Genomic DNA, 22,252 nt, shown 5'->3' on the forward strand with positions numbered 1-22,252 from the left:
CAGCACAAGAACCCGAACATCCTGACAAGTTAAAAACAGTCGTGCACGCCCTCGAAACTCCCGAAGCACAAGCGCCGGTCTTTTCTAGCCAAACTACAAGTCCCAGTATGCCCGGCGCCGGGGAGTCGCCTAGTAACTCGCGCCACGAGAAGCACGTAAGGTTGGCTTTACTGTACGCCTGCGCTTTGGCGAGCTCTGCGCAGGCGCACTTCCAACGTTTGAGAGGAGGGCGGGGTGTCGCTCCCTTTCGCTGATGCAAGAGCCTAGCGCGGTGCTGTGAGAGGTATCGGTAGGAGCTACGCTGACTCCGGGCCGTGAAGCCGACTGGTCTGACTTTTCATCCCTGCCGAACCCGCTCGAACCACAGCCATGTCCGGGGACGAGGTGAGAGGCTGAGCTGGAGTTAGGGCTCAGGACTGAGGCAGGAAGCCGAACCCACACCCGTGTGAGAAGCCGGGCCTGCGGCCTAGCTGTAGCCGGCCGCCATGTGGAGCAGCCCGGCCTAGGCGTCCCAGAGCTGTGGAGCCGGCGAGGACTCTGGATCCTCAGACTTGGTCTCCCTCGGCTCTCCTCAGGGCGGCGGCGGCGGCGAGGCCTGTCTCCCACGGTGATCGGCGTTTCGGGATGGAGAGCGTGTTGAGCCGTCCTCTCGGAAAGGGGTTGAATGCCGAGTTAGTTTGCCCGGCCGCCCCGGCATTCCTTTCCCCACACACATCGCCGCCTCGGCTCTCACGGCTGAGGGGTCAGGGTGCCCTGCGAGGCCCCTCTCGGTTCCGGTGGAGCACCGAGGTTAAAACTTTGTAGGCTGCCTTTTCCGGGCGGATATCTCGCTGCCGTTTCCCGCTCGAGGCCTTATTTCTTAAGACAGGAATCCAAAGAGCCAGAGGAGAAGATATTTTAAGTCTCAGGAAGTGACCACCTTTCGAGAAAAGTTTTCGGGCCCGAGTCCCAAAGTTTCCTTTACAGGCGAGGTGAGCAGGAAGGTCCGGCTGCGAAACTGACTGGGTTTGGATCTCAGTAGAATTTTTCAAGCCCCGTCCCCCGTTTTATTGTGCCTTTTTTTTTTTTTTAATCTTTTTGGGTTTTGCCTTTTCCAGATTTATCCTAGTTCACATAGCATTAAATGACTTTAAAGAAAAAAGAGTGGTCTTGTCTGAGATATTGCTTAACATTGGGCCTAGAAGCCTAATCTTAACCCCAAGGATGTACTTTACGTAGAATTTGTGACTTACTTGACTTACTGGCCTAGGGGAGGGGTAAGAGGAATAGTTGAAGGCTCTGTGCAGAGTTGGCTTTTGAATGGGCTCTAGAAATGATCAGAATTTTCTTAACCAACGAGAAAACTGATCACAAGGCGTTTGTGGTCAAGAAGGGAAAAAGTGCATAGAAAGTAAAGTATTCACTAGTTTGGTTGAAGTAGATGCTGGTTGGTTTACGGAGGACTTAGGAAACTACATTAAGGAATTAGAGATTTGTTTCATGGGAACTACTTCTAGTTTAAGTTGGTTTCCAGGGTTCAGTAAAATAAGATCCTGTAAGTCCATTTTAGAGATGAGCAAATTGGAGCTTAGAGTTGTACAGTGCCTCTAATAAAATTCCAAGTGGCTGAGCTAGTAATAGAATCCCAGCTCTGTGCAGTATGCCTTCATCTAAATGACTCGGAGGCTCTTTCAAACTCACTAAACTCTGGAAGAGATAGATGTTTCTTGCTTGAAAGACACGTTAGACATTGCTCTTTGCTACTGCATTATGTGTTAGAAAAGTTCAGAAAGTGTTTAGCCCTTATTTCTACTCACGTTCCAGACTTAAAAATAACTACCTATATACTGTTGTGGTGTTCTGTGGTAAAGTGCTTATGGGTAGTAAGAGGTAATAGATAAACCTGTAGTAACCAAACTTCATAACTTAAAAATAACTACCTGTATATTGTTATATTGTTCTGTCTATTGCTTCTGTGGTAAAGTATGGTGTAGGAAGAAGTAATAGTGATGTGGGGGCATGGAAAGATTGTTTTTTGGTAATGACACCTTGATGTCTTTTGGTTAAAATTTATTTCTGGAGGATGAACAGGATTTTGTCAAGCAGAGATGGTGGACCCAGCATTCAGACCAGCAGAGTCTCTTGAAAGCCTAAAGTATGTAACTTGGCCCTTAGACCTGTCAGTGTAACTACATTTTATAAATGGAAAATGAGGACCCAAGTTGGTTAGGCCATGTTTAAGTTGAATGGGACTAGAACCTTTTCAGGTGGAATTTACTAGTAAAAGGAGATATGAAAATGGATTATGATTTTGATTAACCTAGTGCTGTTGACTAGGGAAGTGTTACCAGGTAAAGCCCTTATGATTGCTAGCTTAGATGGATTAACTAAAAACCTGTACTTGAAGTGACTTGTAAACTTCAAGGGACATTCCAGATTGGGTTATTTGACTGGTAGGCAGAATAGAATAAGGCTATTTTTAAAAATAGGTTTTTAAAATGGTTTATTGAACTAAAGTACATATTCCTTTTTAAACTTGGTAATTAAACTCCAGACTCGCTACAACCTTTTAACCTAATAAAACCATTACCTATAGAAACGTGGCTGCTCCTTGGTGGGGAAGAAAAGGTTCCCTAATGTGCAGGCATTCAGAAATGTTTAGACTAGTTTAAAGTTTTATTGTTTTGAGAAATGTTACTCCATAACCAGCGGATCCAAATTTGCCATCAAGTTAAGATTTTTCCCCTCAAAAGTATGCCAGTATCGAGTTTGAGGACAACATAGTAAAACATCCCTGCCCCCCCCCCCCCCCAACACACACAGTAAAGACAAGACTGAGGATGGCTTATTCTTAGTGTGCTAAGCATCACCAAAACTGAAGTTAAAAACAAATTAAATGTTTTGTTGTTGTTGGTTTTTGAGACAGGGTTTCTCTGTGTAGTCCTGGCTGTCCTGGAACTCTGTAGATGAGACTGGCCTTGAACTCAGATACACCTGCCTCTGCCTCCAAGTGCTGGGATTAAAGGTGTGTGCCCCCAAGTGAGGCTTGATATGAAACTTTTTTAAAAAATCATTTTATTTCATGTGAATTGTACATTTGCATTTTGCTACGATATATGTCTTTGTAAGGGTGTCAGATTTCCTGGAACAGTTGTGAGGTGCCTTGTGGGTGCCGGGGATTGAACCTGGATCCTCCGAAAGAGCAGCCAGTGCTCTTATTGTTGATCAATCTCTCCAGCCTCAATATGAAACTTTTTAAGCCAAGGTCTTAATGTATATCGCAAGCTGGCAAGTGTGGTCTTGTGATTTGGGGAGTTCTGCTTTGAATGCTGACTTAGGATTTCTGGTTTCCTTATGCAGCTATTTTACAGGGATGTGTGAACAAAAATAAGTATTAATATGTTAAACATGTGTTAAGTATTCTAGGAACATAATTACAATGTGGCATAAGATTTCTGAGTGATTACTACTAGCCTTTACTAGGCTGCAGTCTACTTACTATAGACCTAAGTTAGAATTTTCTTGAGGGGTAAAAGGTAACTGAAGCTATCATCTGATCATTTTAGGATTTCCCCCTTCTTTGATCTGTCTTGATAAGGTATGATGGTGAAAAAGTTAGTTGAGCCAGGTGTAATAGTGTGTCCCTATAATCCTAGCACTTGGCTTAGGAGATCAAGACCAGCCACAAAAGCAAACTCAGAAAAAGCCACTAGTAAATCAGGGAAACTTAGACTTGAAAAAAATGAGTGGATTGTAAGCTTTACCAGAATCAAAGTTTCAATGCCTGGAATTTCATTTGCCCTTATGCCAAGTCTTCTTCCTACAGTATAGCTGTGTTCTTGAACTCTTTATAACAGATTACAGCATTCCTTCCAGGTGGGATTACCTCAGGCCCTGTAGTAAGTCAGCACTGGACTTGCTTTTGGTATTGGTGCTATATGAAAATTTCCATAATGCCTTGAACAGACTTGTCTGCTATGACAATTTACTTTACTACAAACTATAGCTTGGTTTCAGTCTTTTGATAGACATAAAGGAATTACAGTTATTAGAATCAATTTGGGAATTTCTTAAAAAACAGTTTTGTTATGTCTGGAAAATCAAGTCACTCCTTAGTTGAGGAATTTTCAATGACAGGATCATTGTTAGTTATAACTACAATCAGATAGTTGATTCTCACAGTAACTCTGTCATGGTTGGTGTCAGTTATCTCCATTGTACAGATGAAGATGTACGGATGAAGCATAGGATAACCCACATGAGTTAGAGTCAGGATTGGACTCAAGGTAATTATGCTCCAATGTGCTTTCGATCACTACACAATGAACAAAATGATAGCTTAAACATGATAGGAAAAAAATACTTTGGACTTGAATCCAGTTCTGTTTGACTAAAGATTTTGCTTTCTTCACTAGCAGGAGTATGCCCTATATGTTCAAATTATTTCAAGGGATCAGTATAAACAGTCTACAGGTTAGAAATTAATTTTTTACTTGTTCTACAATAGATTTAGATGAAAGTGGCTTGTGAACACTTCACATTCCACAACAAAAAACATTGAAGGATTCCTTAGAAAAATTTCTTACAGTAAGGGTTGCTGATAGGTTTCCATAAAAGTTAAGGTTGATGTGAATTTCAGCATAAATTTTTAATTTTTTTTAGACTATTTTGTTTACTGTTTTGATAGTTCCATACATGTAGACAATATATCTTGATTTTGTATTTACCTCTAACTTCTCCAAACACTCAACAGATGAAAATTTTAAAAACCAATTCTTAGATTGTCTGGTGTTAGCATCTATCAATCTTAAATAAAATGTTTATCATCTGCCTAGACATTGTTGGTCCTCACCCATAAATGAGGGATGCAACATAGGTTGTTGCTAAAGTCCTTTTAATAAATTTCACAATTTGTTCAGGTCTAAATTTGTTCATGAAAATAAAAATGAAGTTATTGTAGCTTACAAATTAAAAGACGTTTGTGAGGTTCTCCCCGTGTTTAATAATGTAAAGGGAGTTAGGTGGGCTTTCTGTAAATTCTGTTCTGTTTTTTATTGTGTGTATTGCATGTGAAAGGGAGCCTGCAAAGTGTGGGACGTCTCCGCAGCCCCACTTTTTGGCATTTTAATGTATCCTGTTCTTTTAGGAATATGCTTTTTGAGAATAAAGGATATTTGGAATGGGCGCTTCATTAGGAATTATCACTTGGTAATAAATTGTTATCACTTGTTTTTAAATTAACAGATGATTTTTGATCCTACTATGAGCAAAAAGAAAAAGAAGAAGAAGAAGCCTTTTATGTTAGATGAAGAAGGTGATGCCCAGACAGAAGAAACCCAGCCCTCAGAGACAAAAGAAGTGGAGCCAGAACCAACTGAAGAAAAAGACGTGGACGCTGATGAAGAAGACAGTAGGAAAAAAGGTGAATAGTTGTGACTGTCACAGTTGTTGTGGAAGCCTTAGCTCCTCCACTGGGTTGGTAGACCTGGAGCCAGACATTGAGGGATAGAAGGCTGGGTGGGACAGGGAAGTAGACAAAGTGAAGATAGAGTTGAATAGTCTTAGAGATTGTGTCAGGGAATGCTCTCTGACATTACATGAGTTTCGTGTTCCTAACCAGATCCTTCTAAAAAGCTTGAGTTGGCTTGTCAGTTTCTTCAAAACTGTAACTGATGGTTGTGGTAGGACTACCATAGGAGCACTTGAGAAAGGAGCTGGCATAACTCAACTTGGTGCTTGCCTTTTGTTAATTGTTAATAACTGGAAACCTTTAATCTATTTTTAGATGCTTCTGATGACTTAGATGACTTGAACTTCTTTAATCAAAAGAAAAAGAAGAAAAAGACCAAAAAGATATTTGACATTGATGAAGCTGAAGAAGCTATAAAGGTAGTATTGTTTTCTTATTGAAGGTAAAATTGGGATTCTGGTAAGGTTGTCGATAGCTGTTTTCCTCCTCATCTCATCTTTTGGTAGTTTTGCTTTTGTTGTTTAGCACTTAGCTACTACTATTAAGGTAGTTTTCTTAGGAATGTATTTGACTACATGGTATAAAATATATAGTTGGAAGAATTTAGGTTTTATATATTGTATTATATCATTACAATGGAGTCAGATAATGTCCATTGTCTTTAACCATACCAAAATTGTTTGGCTAAAGGCATCTTAGTTAAGATGTCTCTATGACCGAGAAATCTTGAACAAATATTACAAATATTACTATAGCTTCTTGTTAAACTTTCAGTAGCAGCAAAGAACAGCTCTCAGTATGGTAGTTGGTAGCTGATGACAGTAACTCCATAGGAAAATTAGACTTCTCTGGCCAGTTCTGTGGAGAGTGCTCTGATTGGATTCGTTTCCAATACAGATATCTGAAAATTCCTTGAGTAAAATGTAGATAGGTGGTAGGAAGGTGAATAGGAGGGTGGATTGGTGAACAGAGAGGCTGAAAGACTATTCTTCCTTGACTGAGAGCTACCATTTTAAACATGGGGCCAGGGAGATCACTCAGTGGCTAAAGTGTCTGCTGGGCAATTAGGTCTTTAAGGATGATGTAAAAGCCTGCCTGGCAGTATGCACCCGTAACCCTGACACTAGGCAGGGGGAAACAGGTAGATTTCCTGACTCACTTACTGTTAATCCAAACAGGCAATAAAAATAACATGGAGAAGTAATTGAGGAAAATATCCAGAAGTCAACCTCAGGCCTCTACTCACAAACATAGGCAAATGTATATTAACTCACACATACACCACGCACAGGGAGACCCTATGCAGAAGTCAGTCTTAGCAAAGCCCACACACACATTTATAAAATGAGCATATAGTAGTTTTGTGTGTATGTGTGTCTTGTGTATAATCACAAATATATATTCATAGTGAAAAAAGCATAAACAACCACATACTGAGGAACCTATTTTTTTTACTATGTACTGAAGTTTTTCTTTGGTAGTTAATTTGCTCAAACCTAAGTGAAGTATATTTTAAATGTAGTTGGTAATTTACTCAGTAATCTATTTAACAAGGTATTATATTTAACATATACACCTGCATGTCAGAAAAGGGCATCAGATCCTGTTACAGATGGTTGTGAGCCACCATGTGGTTGCTGGGAATTGAACTCAGGACCTCTGGAAAAGCAGCCAACACTCCTAACCTCTAGCCAGCTCTCTAGTCCCTGATTGATTCCCCCCCCACCCACCCCCCCAGTAGCTTTTGTCCTGAGAAGTTACCATGAGTTCTACTTCTATTAAATGCTGTTTTACTTTTTTCTCTGCTTCTGGGATTCTAGCTAATACTGGATATTAATGTCTTTAATGTGGCACCAAAACTACATAGCTAGATTTAAGATCTTATGTTTTAGTTTCACTAATTCCATCTATTTAGATTTACCTGCTTAGATCTGTGAAACTACTATAGTCATTATCAGCAGTTGTTCAGGATGTAGGCACACAAATAATGTAATAATTGTGATCATGTTGGTACTTGGGTTACTGAGCAGGATAAGTTGATGAGAAACTAGAAGCCAAGGAACGTAGGCAGGGCCTTTGTTCTTTTATGGCGTTTATGGGTCCTCTTTAGGACTTAATGTGCCTTTTTCATATTCAAGCCTACAGCGAGTAACCTTGGAGTCAGGCTGTGCCTTGTTCACCCAGTCATCACATGACCCTGATTCCCCAGGAATTCTGTCTTTCTTTCCTTTCATGGTATCATTTATTGAACTGGTGCCCAGCAACTTCTTTACAGTTTGCTGTGAGCTGATGTAATAAGTATAATAAAAACAATTTGATTTTTACATCTGGTTCCCCATGTTCAACTCCTGAAAACCTCCTAAGTCTTCAAAGACTCATGTTTTGCTCTGGAGAAATCTGGTATCCAGATAGTTTCTTAGGATGAGTGGTTAGTCACTAGGAAAATCAAACCATAACTAAGATTTGGAACTTTAAATTGCCCCTGCTACCTCTGAAAATGGACAATGTGGAAACTGAGTTCTCCCACCCGTAAGTGATGAAGTTCCAAGAGCTTCCAGGTTGGTAGCCTCACAGAAGTGCTGATAGGGTAGCGTGTTTATATACTAGGCTTTTCTTGACTCTTCCTCAGCTCCTTACTCCCCATAGCTTGTCCTATGCATTGTTTCCATTTGGCTGTTTTTCAGTTAATCTTACAAAAAACTGATAATAATAAGTAACACTTTGCTGAGTTTTAGCAAATTACTGAATATGGGTGGAAGGTCTTTACATTTGTAGGTTAGCAAAAGTGTAGGTGACACTAGTGACCTACATTTAATGAGAGCCCTAAACTATGAAGTCAAAATTTTAATTTAAACATGGGATATCTGAGTAATTACTCCAGGAAGTTAGCATTCCATTACAAATGAATAAGATGGTATCTAATTTGTATTAGAGAGTTGGAGAATTGTGCAAAAAATAACCATGTATTTGGTGTCGGTAGGAAAATCCTTCCGTTGACCCTATTTAGAAACTTAAAGGGGATGGAGAGGAGTTGAGGGGTGGTATCAGCATAAACAAGTATACTGCAAATGCAATAATGAAGAAGGTTTATTAAGGTATAATTGACTTAGCATTTAACTCATCCATTGAAAGTAAATGGCTTTAGCATATTCAGAGTTCTATAACTCATCAATTCAGAACACTTACATCCTTATGAAAACAAAGCCCATGATCATTGTCACTCTCCAGTTCTTCCCACTACATGCCAGCCTCAGACCTCAGCTCTGCTAGATCTGCCTCTGTAGGTTTACCTGTTCAGAACATTTAAGTGGAGAAACTTAAAGTACTCTTGAATCCTGTTCCTGCTGAATATGGTAAGTTAAAAGGTTTAAGAATATTAGTTTCTCAAGTGACTCAGGTAGTACCTAGTTTAGGATACAGATAACAATATCTTAAAACTGTAATAAAAAGGAAGGCAGAAGAAAGGTAAACAGTCCTAAAATTTATCTTGAGGAATTCACAATTTACATATTTGACAGAGTCTGAGGAAATTTGGCTTACCCGAGAGAGACATTTCTCATCTACAATTTTAGATATGTGAATATGTGAAAAATATTCTAAAATGATACTTGTCTATGGCGTTAAAAATAGTTCTAGTACCACAGTATTGAGACTTCTTTTCAATTTCTTAGGATGTTAAGATTGAGAGTGATGCTCAAGAGCCAGCCGAGCCAGAGGATGACCTTGATATTATGCTTGGCAACAAGAAGAAGAAAAAGAAGAATGTGAAATTCCCAGAAGAAGATGAAATACTAGAAAAAGATGAAGGTAATGTTGGGAATTCAGCACTTTGATTTTAAGTTACATAATCCTTTAATTTGAGTCTCCTTGGCTAGGTTAAGGAGCTTTTTAAAAAATATTTGTCATGCCTTTTATTTCCACTTTGTAATAATGAAATATATTCTATTATCTATCCTATCTTGGTGAGTCCAAAGTCCTTTACCTAAATTATTTTTTATAATAACTTGCATTACCAACCTAAAAATATCTTTCTAGATTTTTAAAAACATTTTCTTAAGTCCTAAACAACTGAAGCTTAATTGTGAAACTATAACCATCTAGTCTCTAATCCCATCAGAGACCTTAGAAGGATAAACAGGAAGTGCAGAGCAAGCAGCTCCCAAAGCTGTAGAAATGACAGAGGTTGCTGGCTACCTGGAGAGTCATCCAAGGTTTCTCTGTGTCATTCAAATATTATCTTTGGCATTCTGGCCTCGAATGTCAGACAGACTTTTTTATGAAGCAGGAATTATGAAGGACTGCCTACCTTGTCTTGGCAAAGTTCAGCAGTCAGTTTGTGTCTAGTTTGGGCAGCATACTGTCAGCAGTTGAGGTAAGGGCAGTTTTTGCCCAGTGGCTAGCTTGCCACATTGGAAGCAAACCCCATAAAGAGATTCTTCGATGCTCGTCATCTTTGAAGTAGAATGCTGCCGGGAGCAGATGTCTCATTGTCACAAAAAGCCTTATGTTAATAAAAAAATCTTTAAATCCATATTCTGTAGATCTCTGAGGTTTTTGAAGACAATCTCTTTATAGTATATCTAAATAGGCAAACATTGCTTGTTTCTAGCTATTCCTAACTGTTTAACCTAGGAAACATTTCTGTATGTAATTAACTAGTATCTAACATGACCATAAGTTTAGTTGACTATTAACTTGGATTTCCTAGTTATCCTAAGCATTTTAATAGCAACTTTTTTTAATGATTTATTTGTTTTATGAGTACACTGTTGCTGTCTTCAGACACACCAGAAGAGGGCATCAGATCCCATTACAGATGGTGTGAGCCACCATGAGGTTGCTGGGAATTGAATTCAGGACCTCTGGAAGAGCAGTCAGTGCTCTTAACCACTGAGCCATCTCTCCAGGCCTGTTAGTAGCAGTCTTTAAGCACTGGAACTTTACATTGGATTTTAAAACCAGTTGTATAGATACAATACTCTATACAAGAATTGAAACATATAGACACAATTTTGTAGCAAAAATAATCTTAAAATTGTAACAGTATACAAAATCCTGACCAATGTAAAATATTTGACTCTTTTGTTTAAAAAGATTCAATAACCTACTGTTTTATCTTCTTTTATCCTTTTTTTTTTTATTCTTTCTCCCCCATTTTCCCCTAAATTAAATAGGAAAGAAAGAGGAGAAAAAGAGATCCCTGAATCTAACCTCTACTTTGTCTTCCTCTCTGATCAAGACCATTAACTACTTATAACTAACGCCCCCTTAAGTGGTGACAAACATCTGTCACCTATCAAATTACTAAAACCATACACTCAAGTTGTGGGGAGTGGGGTATCCTCTTAAAATTGCTTTCTGCTGTCTAGAGGCAACAGCATCTTTTGGGGGCCCATAGGAAAATTGGGATATTAGTTAAGTCCTAGGAAAGCTAGATGTAATATTTGTCATCTAGTATCTGTGTGGTGGGAAAATGCAGGGCTTAACTGGGCAGACTAGCTAGCCATATAGAAGTTTTTCTGGATGCAGATTTTTTGAGGAAACATCATGTGAGGTAGGATCATTTAGACTACTTGTCTTTGGTGTTTTGTCCTTTTGCACTGCAAACATAAATTTTTAAAAGTAGTATACATTGCTGCATTAACACATGTATGAAATGTGCTGTGTGTACAATTCAGCTAAAGATGATTCTTTGCTCTGTGTCTAGAACAGGAAAAAGGCATCAAACAGTGTTTGATCTGCATATTCAAAGTTTAATATAAGTTTTCATCCATGCTGTTTGAAGGGATGCCATGATAAGTCTTGAGGACACTGTAGCCAACAAGATTTATTGGTCATGTCTCAGCTGGTCTCAGAGCTGTTCCCATGTAGGGGGGGATCAACATTCATGTTACCTGGTTTCTTGGTTTCTTCCTTCAGGGCTCCAGCCTAGATTTTCAGGAGGTCTCCCTGGTCAAATCTAATTTTTATTAATTTTGATAGAATCCATAGCTTTTCTTTTCCTGTTGAAACAAACATTTCTTAAGGCAACGTATTTCCTACCTTCCATTCTGAATTAAGACATCCTTAAAACAAATGAACTGATTTATTTCAGCAGTTTTTTCTATAATCCAATGTCTTTCAGCAGCTGTTTTTTGCTTAGTAGCATTTAAAAAATTGAAAGTTAATAGAGTATTATGTAATCCATTTCTGGGTGTCTCTGTTTGCTCTTTCTTTTTATTAAGTGTCTCCTTTAGAGAGTTGGATTTTTTTTTTAGTTGTTTGTCCTGTGGGGTTGTGTGTGTACCTTTACTATGCCTTATATTGTAATAGGCAAAATATTGCTTCATTTTACTAGAGATGTTTGCTGGACCATTGTCAATCTTAATTTGTATAGGCATGCCCACAATACCCATAATTTCTAATGAGTATCTAATTACAGAATCAGCCTTTTCAGAGCTAAAAGCAGTTACTTACTGAAATCCTGAATATATGTTTATAGTATGCTGTATATACTTTAATTTTCCAACCTCTGTAAAATGAAACATATCCATTTGCCAGATTTCATTTCTTTGGGTCCCTTTGCTGTTAACGTGCTTTTTCTTAGGAAATTCTGAAGCTTCTAGCACATTGCCTACATTGCTGATGAGTTTCATCATTGCCTTGTGTCAGACAGCCTGGTAGACCCATATGGGATCTGATGTGTGTTACATAGAATGGATGATTTCTACTTCTACTTACTTGTAGTTGAATAATCAGTGGAGTTAATTTTGAATTATACTGAATAAGTAGTTCAGTGGTTTCTATATGAAAAAGAACTCTGACTATTGAGAGTCAGTAACTATATTGAGAGAGTCCGGAAAATCTAATAAAATAAGGATGGCATATAGCTTTGATTTTTGGAACTAAATCATATAGATTTTGAATTATTTATATTTCTTGATTTATAACCCGCCTTTCCTGATTTATTTGCATCAGGATAGAATGTAGGGGATCCAGAAATCGGTGTCCCTTTTATTATGCAAGGGAGAATCCAATTATTTCTTTTTAAAAATTGAAATTGCTGGCTTTGGGCTATTTGTTGTTAATCTCTCCCAAAAAATTACTGCAAGCTCTTTGTCGATATTCATTTTCACCCAGAATGAGGCATTTTCAGCATTAGTCTTCTCTCTGCCTAAATATCCCTGTGGGGGAATGAGTAGAAGGAATTTCTTTTCTACCAGAGACAATTCTCTTTCAGCCTCAGCTGATAATTTTCTTGGACTATTTAAGTCCTTGTTACCTTGTAAAGTTTGAAATAAATTACTTAGCTCTTGAATAGTTAATCCAATTGTGGGCCTTAACCAATTAATTTCTCCCAACAATTTTTAAAAATCATTAGGAGTTCTTAATTGATCTCTCCTGATTTGTACTTTCTGTGTTCAGATTTTTTTGTAGATCTGTCTTACATCTTAGATAATTAGTAGAATCTCCTTCTTGTATTCTTTTCAGGAATAGTTTGCAGTCTCCAGCAAGGCAAAATTTTCTTTACTTCATCAAACATTTTTTCTAGGGTATCTGCATTTTAGTTAGCCAGTCATCCATATAATGATAAATTGTATACTGAGGAAACTGTTTATGAGTTACTTTTAATGGCTGTTGTACAAAATACGGACATAAAGTTGGACTGTGTAACATTCCTTGTACTAAGACCCTCCAGTGTATCTTTAATAGCTCGAGAGTTATTATAAGTAGGTATTGAGAAAGTAAATCTTTATCTATCATGCTCATGCCAAGGGATTTTAGAAAAGCAATCTTTTAAGTCGGTCACTATAATAGGCTGTGCCTTAGGTAACAAGGAAAGCAATGGGATTCAGGGATGTAAAGAGCCCATTGGCTGAATGATTTTATTCATTGCTCTCAGATCTGTTACCATCCTCCATTTTCCAGATTTCTTTTTAATGACAAATTAGGAGAATTCCAAGGGCTGGCAGACTCTTCTGTATGTTGGCCCTCCAGTTGCTCTTGGACTAGCTGTTCTAGTGCCTGTAACTTTTCTTTTGTCATAACCATTGTTCTTCCCAGTTTGCCACATGGTAGGGCAGCTGGTGATGTACTAGCAATGGCACCCACATATAGAGTCAGCCTCTGCTGTGTCGTGCGTAATGGACAGCCTGGACAGTCTAAAGAACAGTTGTAAACTTTTTATAGGCCTTTTTTATTAGGATCTTCTCTTTTACAGCCTGTCTCTAAAGTTGCAGGGTGCTAATCTGTGCTTCCTACTGTTAAAATAGATCTCTTCCCATAGATTTATGGCTGTATTAGCCATTTTCTGTTTGGCCTTCTGGTCCTGTGCATTTAATCCATTTTAGACTTTGTTTTAACTGAGATAATGTCCCAATTCCTAGGAACTATGCTGATGCCCTTTGGTTCCAGGAGTCTTGTGATAATATAGTTACATCTGTTCCTGTCTCCACTAGCCCTTTGATTCAGTTCATCTACATGTAATTTTAACTTTGTTTTTTTAATTATTTATAGTAGTTTGCCAAAATATTTGTTTTTGGTATCTTTAGAATCTCTAGTTTGTCAATAGGAGTTCCTTTATCTTTCTTAAATATTTTAAGTTTTGAGCAGCCCTGTCATGTCAGGCTTTGATTTTTCTAGTTTTTTAGAATTGTCTTTCCTTGGTGGACAGGAAATTAATGGCTCTTGGTGGGGGTTGGGGTGTGTGTGTCAGGCTTAATTTTCTGACATTAAGGAATTGCCTCAAATATCTTTGGATGACCTACATTCATGAGACTCATGTCTGTACCCTCCACATCTGCATTTCACAGGAAACTTTCTTTCTGAATTATTATTATAGAGGGCTTTCTCCTTAGAATCTGTTTCTCTACAGTCCTTTAAGGAATGATTGTAGTGGCAAACACTTCACAGCCATTTTGAGTTTTTATATCTTCTGTAATTGCTTGTCCAACCACAACTGAATTGTGAGCATTAGATCCTATGTCTTCATAGGGGAAGATTTAACGTATGATAATATTATTTATAAAAATCATTCTGATCCAGACAGGAAAATGAGTTTTAAATGTTTACAATTTTTAGTATTTATAGTTTTATATATTATAGGGGTTTTTTAAAAATAATTTTTAGCATAAACAAATGGGTTTTTATAGATTCAAAAGTTTCTTGTGGGTTTGAAAAGTCGGACTCTTCTTTAAGTATTTGATGCTTTATTTTGTCTTCTTTTTGTCAAGAAACATTTCACATATTACCATGGCTGTCTCACTAAAGGTCTTTGTGTGAGGTTGTAATGTTCCTGTCTATAAAGGAACGAGGACTTCTCTGTGTCTCTTTGTACTCGATGCTACTGAGCTATCACTGTGAAAGAGAAGAGCAGTACCTGAAGCTATCGTCCTCTAGACCTGTCGTTGCCACCCCCCCCCCTTTTGTTAGATCAAAACCCACTGCTCATTCTTTCTTTCTTTTTTTAATCTGTAGCTTTAGAAGATGAAGACAGCAAAAAAGATGATGGCATTTCATTCAGTAACCAAACTGGGCCTGCTTGGGCAGGCTCAGAAAGAGACTACACATATGAGGAGGTGAGACAAGAAGAAAAAAATTTTTTTTTCTCTTATTCATTTAAGAACAGAGAAAAGCAGGGTATAAGTCTCCTGCATTGGAAGAGACACTGAAATACAGAATGGTGGAGTCCAGTAGGCCATGCAGCCAGTGCATGACAATTTGTGATACTCTCTCTTGGGGCAGTCTACTCAAAGTGTAGCTGTCATGATAGTATTCAGCAGAAGGTATGGAGCCCTCTGAATTAGTGGGGCTTTGGTGACAGTGACAAATTTGTGGTCAGGGTCAGATGTAGTACTTTCCCATAAAAATCAGTAGAATGGGCTGGGGCTGGGGCTTATTGAGCATCTGTAAAGACCCAGATCTTGGTTAATAGTTTCTGTCTTCAAGAAGTTCCTAGAAGCAGGGCGTGGTGGTGCATGCCTTTAACCCCAGCACTTGGGAGGCAGAGCCAGGCAGATTTCTGAGTTTGAGGCCAGCCTGGTCTACAAAGTGAGTTCCAGAACAGCCAGGACTACACAGAGAAACCCTGTCTCGAAAAAAAAAAAAAAAACAATTAAAAAAAAAAAAAAAAGAAGTTCCTAGAACATAACAGAAATTCATGTGTACATTTAATAAAAGTAAATCTGCTTCATTAAAGCAGAGTCTCTCAAATAGAAACTTTATTCTTGTTATTACTAAGAATGTGCTTAAATTCCACCCTTTCCTTAAAGTTGCTGAACCGAGTGTTCAACATCATGAGAGAAAAGAATCCAGATATGGTTGCTGGAGAGAAGAGGAAATTTGTTATGAAACCTCCACAGGTCGTCCGAGTAGGAACCAAGAAAACTTCTTTTGTCAATTTTACAGATATCTGTAAACTGTAAGTTCGCTAGTGGGAACACTTCATTCCAATAAATACCAGATAGACTTGTGGGGTATTAGGAATGTTAAATGTCTTTACTGTAGTATTTTTCTGTGCAAATGTAGGTCATAGATTGAGGAAAGTCAGTTTATGTTTGTCTGTTCTCAGCTCATTTTATCTCATCCAAAGATGAGGAAAGTAGGTTAGTGCTGCCTGATGAGTAGATCCTGGGGGCTGGAGAGATGACTCCGTGGCAGTATGATGCATAGGCAGGCAAGGTGCCCACACACATTCTGGGTTGAGGATGGGATGGGTCCTGAGCACAGAGTCAAGAGTGAGAAGACTACTTTTCATTACTTTCAGCATTATTCAAAATATTTTTCTTTGATGCTGATGACAGCAATAGTGTATGCTTACTACAAATTAGAAAAGAAGACACAGTAGAGAAAAGTAAAAGTTATATGTAAATCTGAGTAGGTAGAGAAAATCAAATCTTGTTATGCTTTTAGTGTTTTGTTTTGCTTTCATGCTTTTAGGTATGATGCACTTGCTAGGTGTATTTACAATACATCTTGGTAGGTGTATTTACAAATAGCATGTGAAATAGCATATACCGTTTGGTGGTGATTTTTAATTTTTTGAAATGTGTATGGGTGTTCTGTGTGCATGCTGTGTACCACAACGTATGCCTGGTAATGAGGAGGCCAGAAGAGAGAACCAGAATGACAGATAACTGAATTTCATGCCTTATAAGTGCTGGGATTCAAACCTGGTTCATCCACTGGAAGAGCAACCAGTGTTCTTAACTACTGAGCAGGCTATTCAGCCTCTTTGTTTTTGGAACATGCGCCCACTACTCTAGGCTGGCTTTAAAAATCATCCTGCCTCATGGGTACTGGGAGACTAGCCAGGGCTGCACAGATCCTTCTTTCTGTGTGTGAGTTGTGTACTGAGTGAGTAATCACGTGAAATGACAAACAGTGTGGGATGTTTGTTTGTTTTTTAGGATTTCCATGAAAGATTTTTAAGTATTTGACTTTCTCTTTAGATTACATCGTCAACCCAAGCATCTCCTTGCATTTTTATTGGCAGAATTGGGTACAAGGTAAGAAACTGTATGTAAAAGAGTACTTAGTATTCAACACTTCAAAAGAACAATTTGTGTAATTTGAACATGCTGGGTGGGGGGGGAGCATCATGAGTCCCTGGGGAACTTTCAGGTCAGATGGGAAAGGGGAGAGTTTGGTGCCTTAGGGATGGAGAAGGGAGCTGGCAGTGATCCGCCTGAGCAGGCCTTTGGCATTGGGAATGAGCACTGCAGGCACTGCTATGTTTAGTCACTATTTGAAATTCTTGGGTCCTTTTATAGGAAATAAATAACAGGAACTCAATTCTTGTCGGGTCAGCTTTTCCTCTATAACTGGTAGAGTCTATTGATGAAGCAGAGCTTAAAAGGTGATGAGTGCCATAGGAGAGACCATTTAAAACCAGGGTCTGAGCCAGGCAGTGGTGGTATAGCTTTAGTCCCAGTATAAATGTATAGTCAGATATCTGAGTTCAAGGCCAGTCTGGTCTTCAAAATAAGTTCCAGGATAGCAAAGGGTACAGAGAGACCCAGTCTTGAAAAACCAAAAATAAATAAAACTAGGGTCTGAGATTAACTAGCACTCTCCATCTGTGGAGCTCAGCTATTGGAGACACTGAGCTAGTTAATTATTGTCAGGGAGCCAAACAGATGTCTTTTTACCAGTGTCTCTTTAAATAATGTAGATTTGGGTTGCACCAATGGCATATAACATTGATTGCCTGATAGTGCAAGGCACATGCCAAGTTCTGTTTGATGTAGATGCTATTTCATACAGTTCTATGAAGCAGAAAATAATATTTCTTTGGTTGTTTGACAGCCAACTGGTTTGGTAAGACTTTGTAGGTCACATACTAGCAGTACAGACAGACTGCAAACTCAAGTCTGCCTGCGTCTTGACTGGACCTTTAGCTCAGAATGCCCTGTGTCTCAGCTGCAGTACATAGATAATCACAATGTTCTGTGGTCTGTGCTTTGCCTACTGTCCTGAAGCTCAAGTTGGATTTTGTTCTTGGCTGTGATATTAAGTAATCTGCTTGAACATGGATGATGGTGTTAACAGAGTTGTGGCTTTTATTTATTGCACTTATTGTTTATATTAAATATAAATAAGAAGGGAAGGAAAGGTAGCTATGTTTTTATGCTTCTCAGAATAAGCTGGACTTATACTCTATATATAGCTATTATATATTCTATTATATAGCTGGATATATTCTAACATGTGACAGTGAACTTTATGGTCAGTGGTTAAACTTTTCTGAGTTGTTGGGAAGATCCCTTTTTCTTTTTGTTTTGTTTTCTTCTTTTTGATAGTGAAAAATGCACTACATTGGTATTAGGGTATCAAGGGTTACAATTTTGGTATGTGATTTTTCTCCCTTGAAGAAAATCACTGTTCCTGAAGAAGTTTGATTTATGTTACGATAGGAACAAATAGTAAATTTAACTCTGCTAGACTTAATTATATTTTACTTTCTGATTTGTTTTTAACAAGCAGTAGTTTCTAACAAGGATCTTTCTCAAGTGTTTGTTAGCTGCTTCCAGTTAATTCAGTTTATCGTTGACAACTTGTAGTACTGGATTTCAGTTGTATATTTTTTCGTAACAGCTTTCTTACATACAACTCACAATTTTAGTATAATCATATGTTACTGAATCAAACTGTGTAGTACTTTGATTTTTTTTTAAATTTATTTATTTTTATTTATATGACTACACTGTAGCTGTCTTCAGACACACCAGAAGAGGGCATCAGATCCCAGATGGTTGTGAGCCACCAAGTGGTTGCTGGGAATCAGTACTCTTAACCACTGAGCCATCTCTCCAGCCCTAGTACTTTGATTTTTAATTTACTTTGTGATAGGGTCTATATAGAGTTGGACAGGCTGGTCCTGAACTCCTAGGCACTCATGCCTCAGGCATTCATATTGATAATCCTCTTGCCTAAGCTACCTGATAACTAGGATTAACTGGTTCACACCACTGTATGTGGCTTAGATTTTATATATATTGATGTTTTCAGACAGGGTCTCAATGTGTACCCTAGGCTTGACTTAAACCCATGGTGGTCCTTCCTGTTTCTGCTTCTTACATGCTGAGAGTACCACCATGCTTGGTTTCAGAATTTTAAAAATAACATACAGCCTTTTTATGTTTATACCTCCTGCAGATTTGCAGTTGTGCATTCAGTAGAAGTTTTTCTTTGTTGTTTGAACAAGCAATCAAACTCAATTAAGGAATCTGTTTTGGACATAAAGTCAGCTACAAATCAATCCAGTTGTTACTAGAGATAGCTGAAGTCGGATTAAATGTTAAGGAATATGTGTAAGTCATTAAATTAAAGAGATTATTGAGGATCCCAGCAATAGTGGTACACACCTTTAACCTGAACTCATGAGGCAGGGTAGGTGGGTCTCCTGGGTTTGAGGCCAGCCTGGTCTACAGAGAGTTGCAGGACAGCCAGACTACATAAAGAAACCCTATCTCAAAAAGAAAAAATTAATTTGAGGGGTTTGGAGAGTTGACTCCACAGTTAAGAACAGATAGGTTTCTGACTCTCATGTTGGGTGGCTTACAACCACCTACAATATAATTCCAGTTCCAGGACCTCTGGCTTGTACAGGAACCAGCACTCACATGCACATACCCCTACACAGTCATACACATATACACATAATTAAGAATAAAATGTTGGGCTGGTGAGATGGCTCAGTGGGTAAGAGCACCCGACTGCTCTTCCGAAGGTCCAGAGTTCAAATCCCAGCAACCACATGGTGGCTCACAACCATCCGCAACGAGATCCGGTGCCCTCTTCTGGAGTGTCTGAAGACAGCTACAGTGTACTTACATATAATAAATAAATAAATAAATAAATAAATAAATAAATAAATAAATAAATAAATAAATAAAATGTTTGCAGAAGATAAACTCTAAAAAAAATTTGGGGGTGGGGGACCAAGTACAGAGGTGTGTATACCTGTAATGTTAGCACCTGAAAGGCTGAGGCAGGAGGATTCGTTCAGGGCCAGCCTGGGACACATAAATTCCTGTCTAAAAAGAAAAAAGAAAAAGAAAAGACATAAAATTTGAGAAACCAGATAATATAAAACATCAACCCTAGAAATTATCCTATGCTAATGAGTGTATTTTAAGTTCTTAAGCATGAAGGTGCTGGAATTTGGCTTGGGAAAGCAAGCAAAAATAATGGGGATATTTTTGTTTTCTTTCATAGTGGTTCTATAGATGGTAATAACCAACTTGTAATCAAAGGAAGATTCCAACAGAAACAAATAGAAAATGTCTTGAGAAGATACATCAGTAAGTATATAATTTAATTTTATCATATTTTAAAATGTTCGCTGTAGGCTTTTGAGGGAAACCATTTGTAATGGATGTGGGGAAATAAGTCTTAAAAAGATGGGAAATGGGGCAGGGCATGGTGGCATATACCTTTTTAGTCCCAGCACTCAAGAACCAGAAGCAAGTGGATCTCTTGAGTCTACATAGTGAGGTCTAGCGCAGCCAGGGCTACAGAGACCCTGTTTTGTTGTTGTTTTGCTTTTTAAAAAAATAAGGTAGGAAATAATGAGCAGGAGGCAGAAAGCTGAGTTCATGCGACCTGTGCTGGCTGATTCCGGTACTAAAGACCAAGTCAGAGGAACATGCCTCTTATTAATATGGCTTGGCCTATCAGCCCCGTTTAAAAATTGGCATATCTTTCTTGCTCTCACATAAGGCAAAAGTGGATCATTCATAAATGGATCCAACAATAGGCATCTGGCAAACTTCCTTTTTACTTGGGCATCTGAAGTCCTATTAACCTGTTTTTACTGCCAATGGCATTATACAAGACAGCTTAGTTTTTATTTTCTTACCCCTAGAGTATTAGCTAGGGTTCCCTATCTGGATGGGATAAACTGTGTCTAGCAGATAATGCTGTGTTGCTTTTCTTGCAGAGGAATATGTCACTTGTCACACATGTCGGTCACCGGACACAATCCTACAGAAGGACACCCGACTCTATTTCTTACAATGTGAAACTTGTCATTCTCGATGCTCTGTTGCCAGTATCAAAACTGGCTTCCAGGCTGTCACAGGCAAGCGAGCACAGCTCCGTGCCAAAGCTAACTAATTTGCTAATCACCACTGATTTTTCCAAAATGTGTTGGAGATTTGGCTGGACAGGTTACCATCAGAGTGGATGTACCATTGAGTTAAAAACAAGATAGAAAAACTGCCAAGTTCTTTGGCAAGTGATTGTTCTGAAATCCTTTCAAGATACTGATATTCAAGCTGTTGACATACTCGTTGCCTACTTTAACAACTGTCAGAGAAACGTGATGGGGTAAGGAGGTACTTTTTAAAATCGTTCATAGACTTCTGTAAAATGCAAGATAAATTAAAGTTATTATAACAGTAATTCTTTCAAGTCGATCTGTCCTTCAGTTTTCTTTTCTACAATAAAGTGCTCGTTAAATTTGGTTAAAAACAAAACCTCAAACTTGATTCCTGGGCTGTGGCAAGTTTTCTTTGTCCTCAAAACTCAAAATTGGCAGATACTGGAGCTGGGCAGCCATTTTTCCTTTTAGTGTCTCTTGAAGCTACATGGCTAGATTTGTCTTCCCTTGAAAGAGTGGTTGGAACATAAGGAATGGGGCATGGGGCAGCGACCTGCTTTTAATGTCTAGAAAATGGTTTGGAGGGTTTAGTTTCCTTTTGTGAGGCTTACTGCTACTTCTTCCTAGCCAATGCCTCGTTCTCTCACGTGACGGCAGCTGAAAGTGCCGGGTGCTAGATTCCTCCTCTTTGGAATTTTGTTAGGCGAGTTAGTCCTCTTTTTGAGGAAGCATATAGTACAGACGTCTTCTTAGGGTCTCAACGGTAGCACTTAAGGAAGCTTCTCCAGCCTGTGTTCTAGGTCAGTAAAAGTCCCTCCTCTGAAATGCTTTTCTGTACTAAACTAACTTGAATGTGACCTAGAAACCAAGAGACATTGCTTCATGTGTGGTCTTGTTTCTCCAGCTCTGCAAGGTATTCTTTATTGGGCCCCAGGAGGGTCAATCTTGTGGGTCTGTGCTGTAATCTGCCTTACTTGCACCCACCAGGATAAGGACATAAACGGTGCTCAACTTTTCTGCCACCAGACTGTTAACTTTGCTAAATGGCTCAAGAACAGTCAGTTAGCCCTGCTGTCTTGACTATGTTGTTTTTAATCACTGTGACCTCTGAATTTTCAAGTATAGGCCAAATGAGCCAAGTAACTTGGCTGTGAAAGGCAGAAGGAACCATCTCTCAAGCAGGTAGGTCAAGAGATGGGCCATATATATACTGGTTGACC

The 22,252-nt window shown here is 38.7% G+C and overlaps 1 protein-coding gene across 1 annotated transcript; it reads left to right on the forward strand.

Moving 5' to 3' along the window:
• Nucleotides 1-210: 210 nt before the first annotated feature.
• Nucleotides 211-21,420, forward strand: Eif2s2 (eukaryotic translation initiation factor 2 subunit beta). The gene is made up of 9 exons (XM_021182705.3): nucleotides 211-384; nucleotides 5,224-5,401; nucleotides 5,765-5,868; nucleotides 9,121-9,256; nucleotides 14,906-15,006; nucleotides 15,700-15,848; nucleotides 16,879-16,935; nucleotides 20,147-20,232; nucleotides 20,871-21,420. The coding sequence occupies exons 1-9, from the start codon at nucleotides 370-372 to the stop codon at nucleotides 21,044-21,046; spliced, it is 1,002 nt and encodes a 333-aa protein (XP_021038364.1). The 5' UTR covers nucleotides 211-369; the 3' UTR covers nucleotides 21,047-21,420.
• Nucleotides 21,421-22,252: the final 832 nt, after the last annotated feature.

Source organism: Mus caroli, unplaced genomic scaffold (genome assembly GCF_978045245.1).
Source record: "Mus caroli unplaced genomic scaffold, Mus_caroli_1 scaffold_2, whole genome shotgun sequence".
NCBI classification, from domain to species: Eukaryota; Metazoa; Chordata; class Mammalia; order Rodentia; family Muridae; genus Mus; species Mus caroli.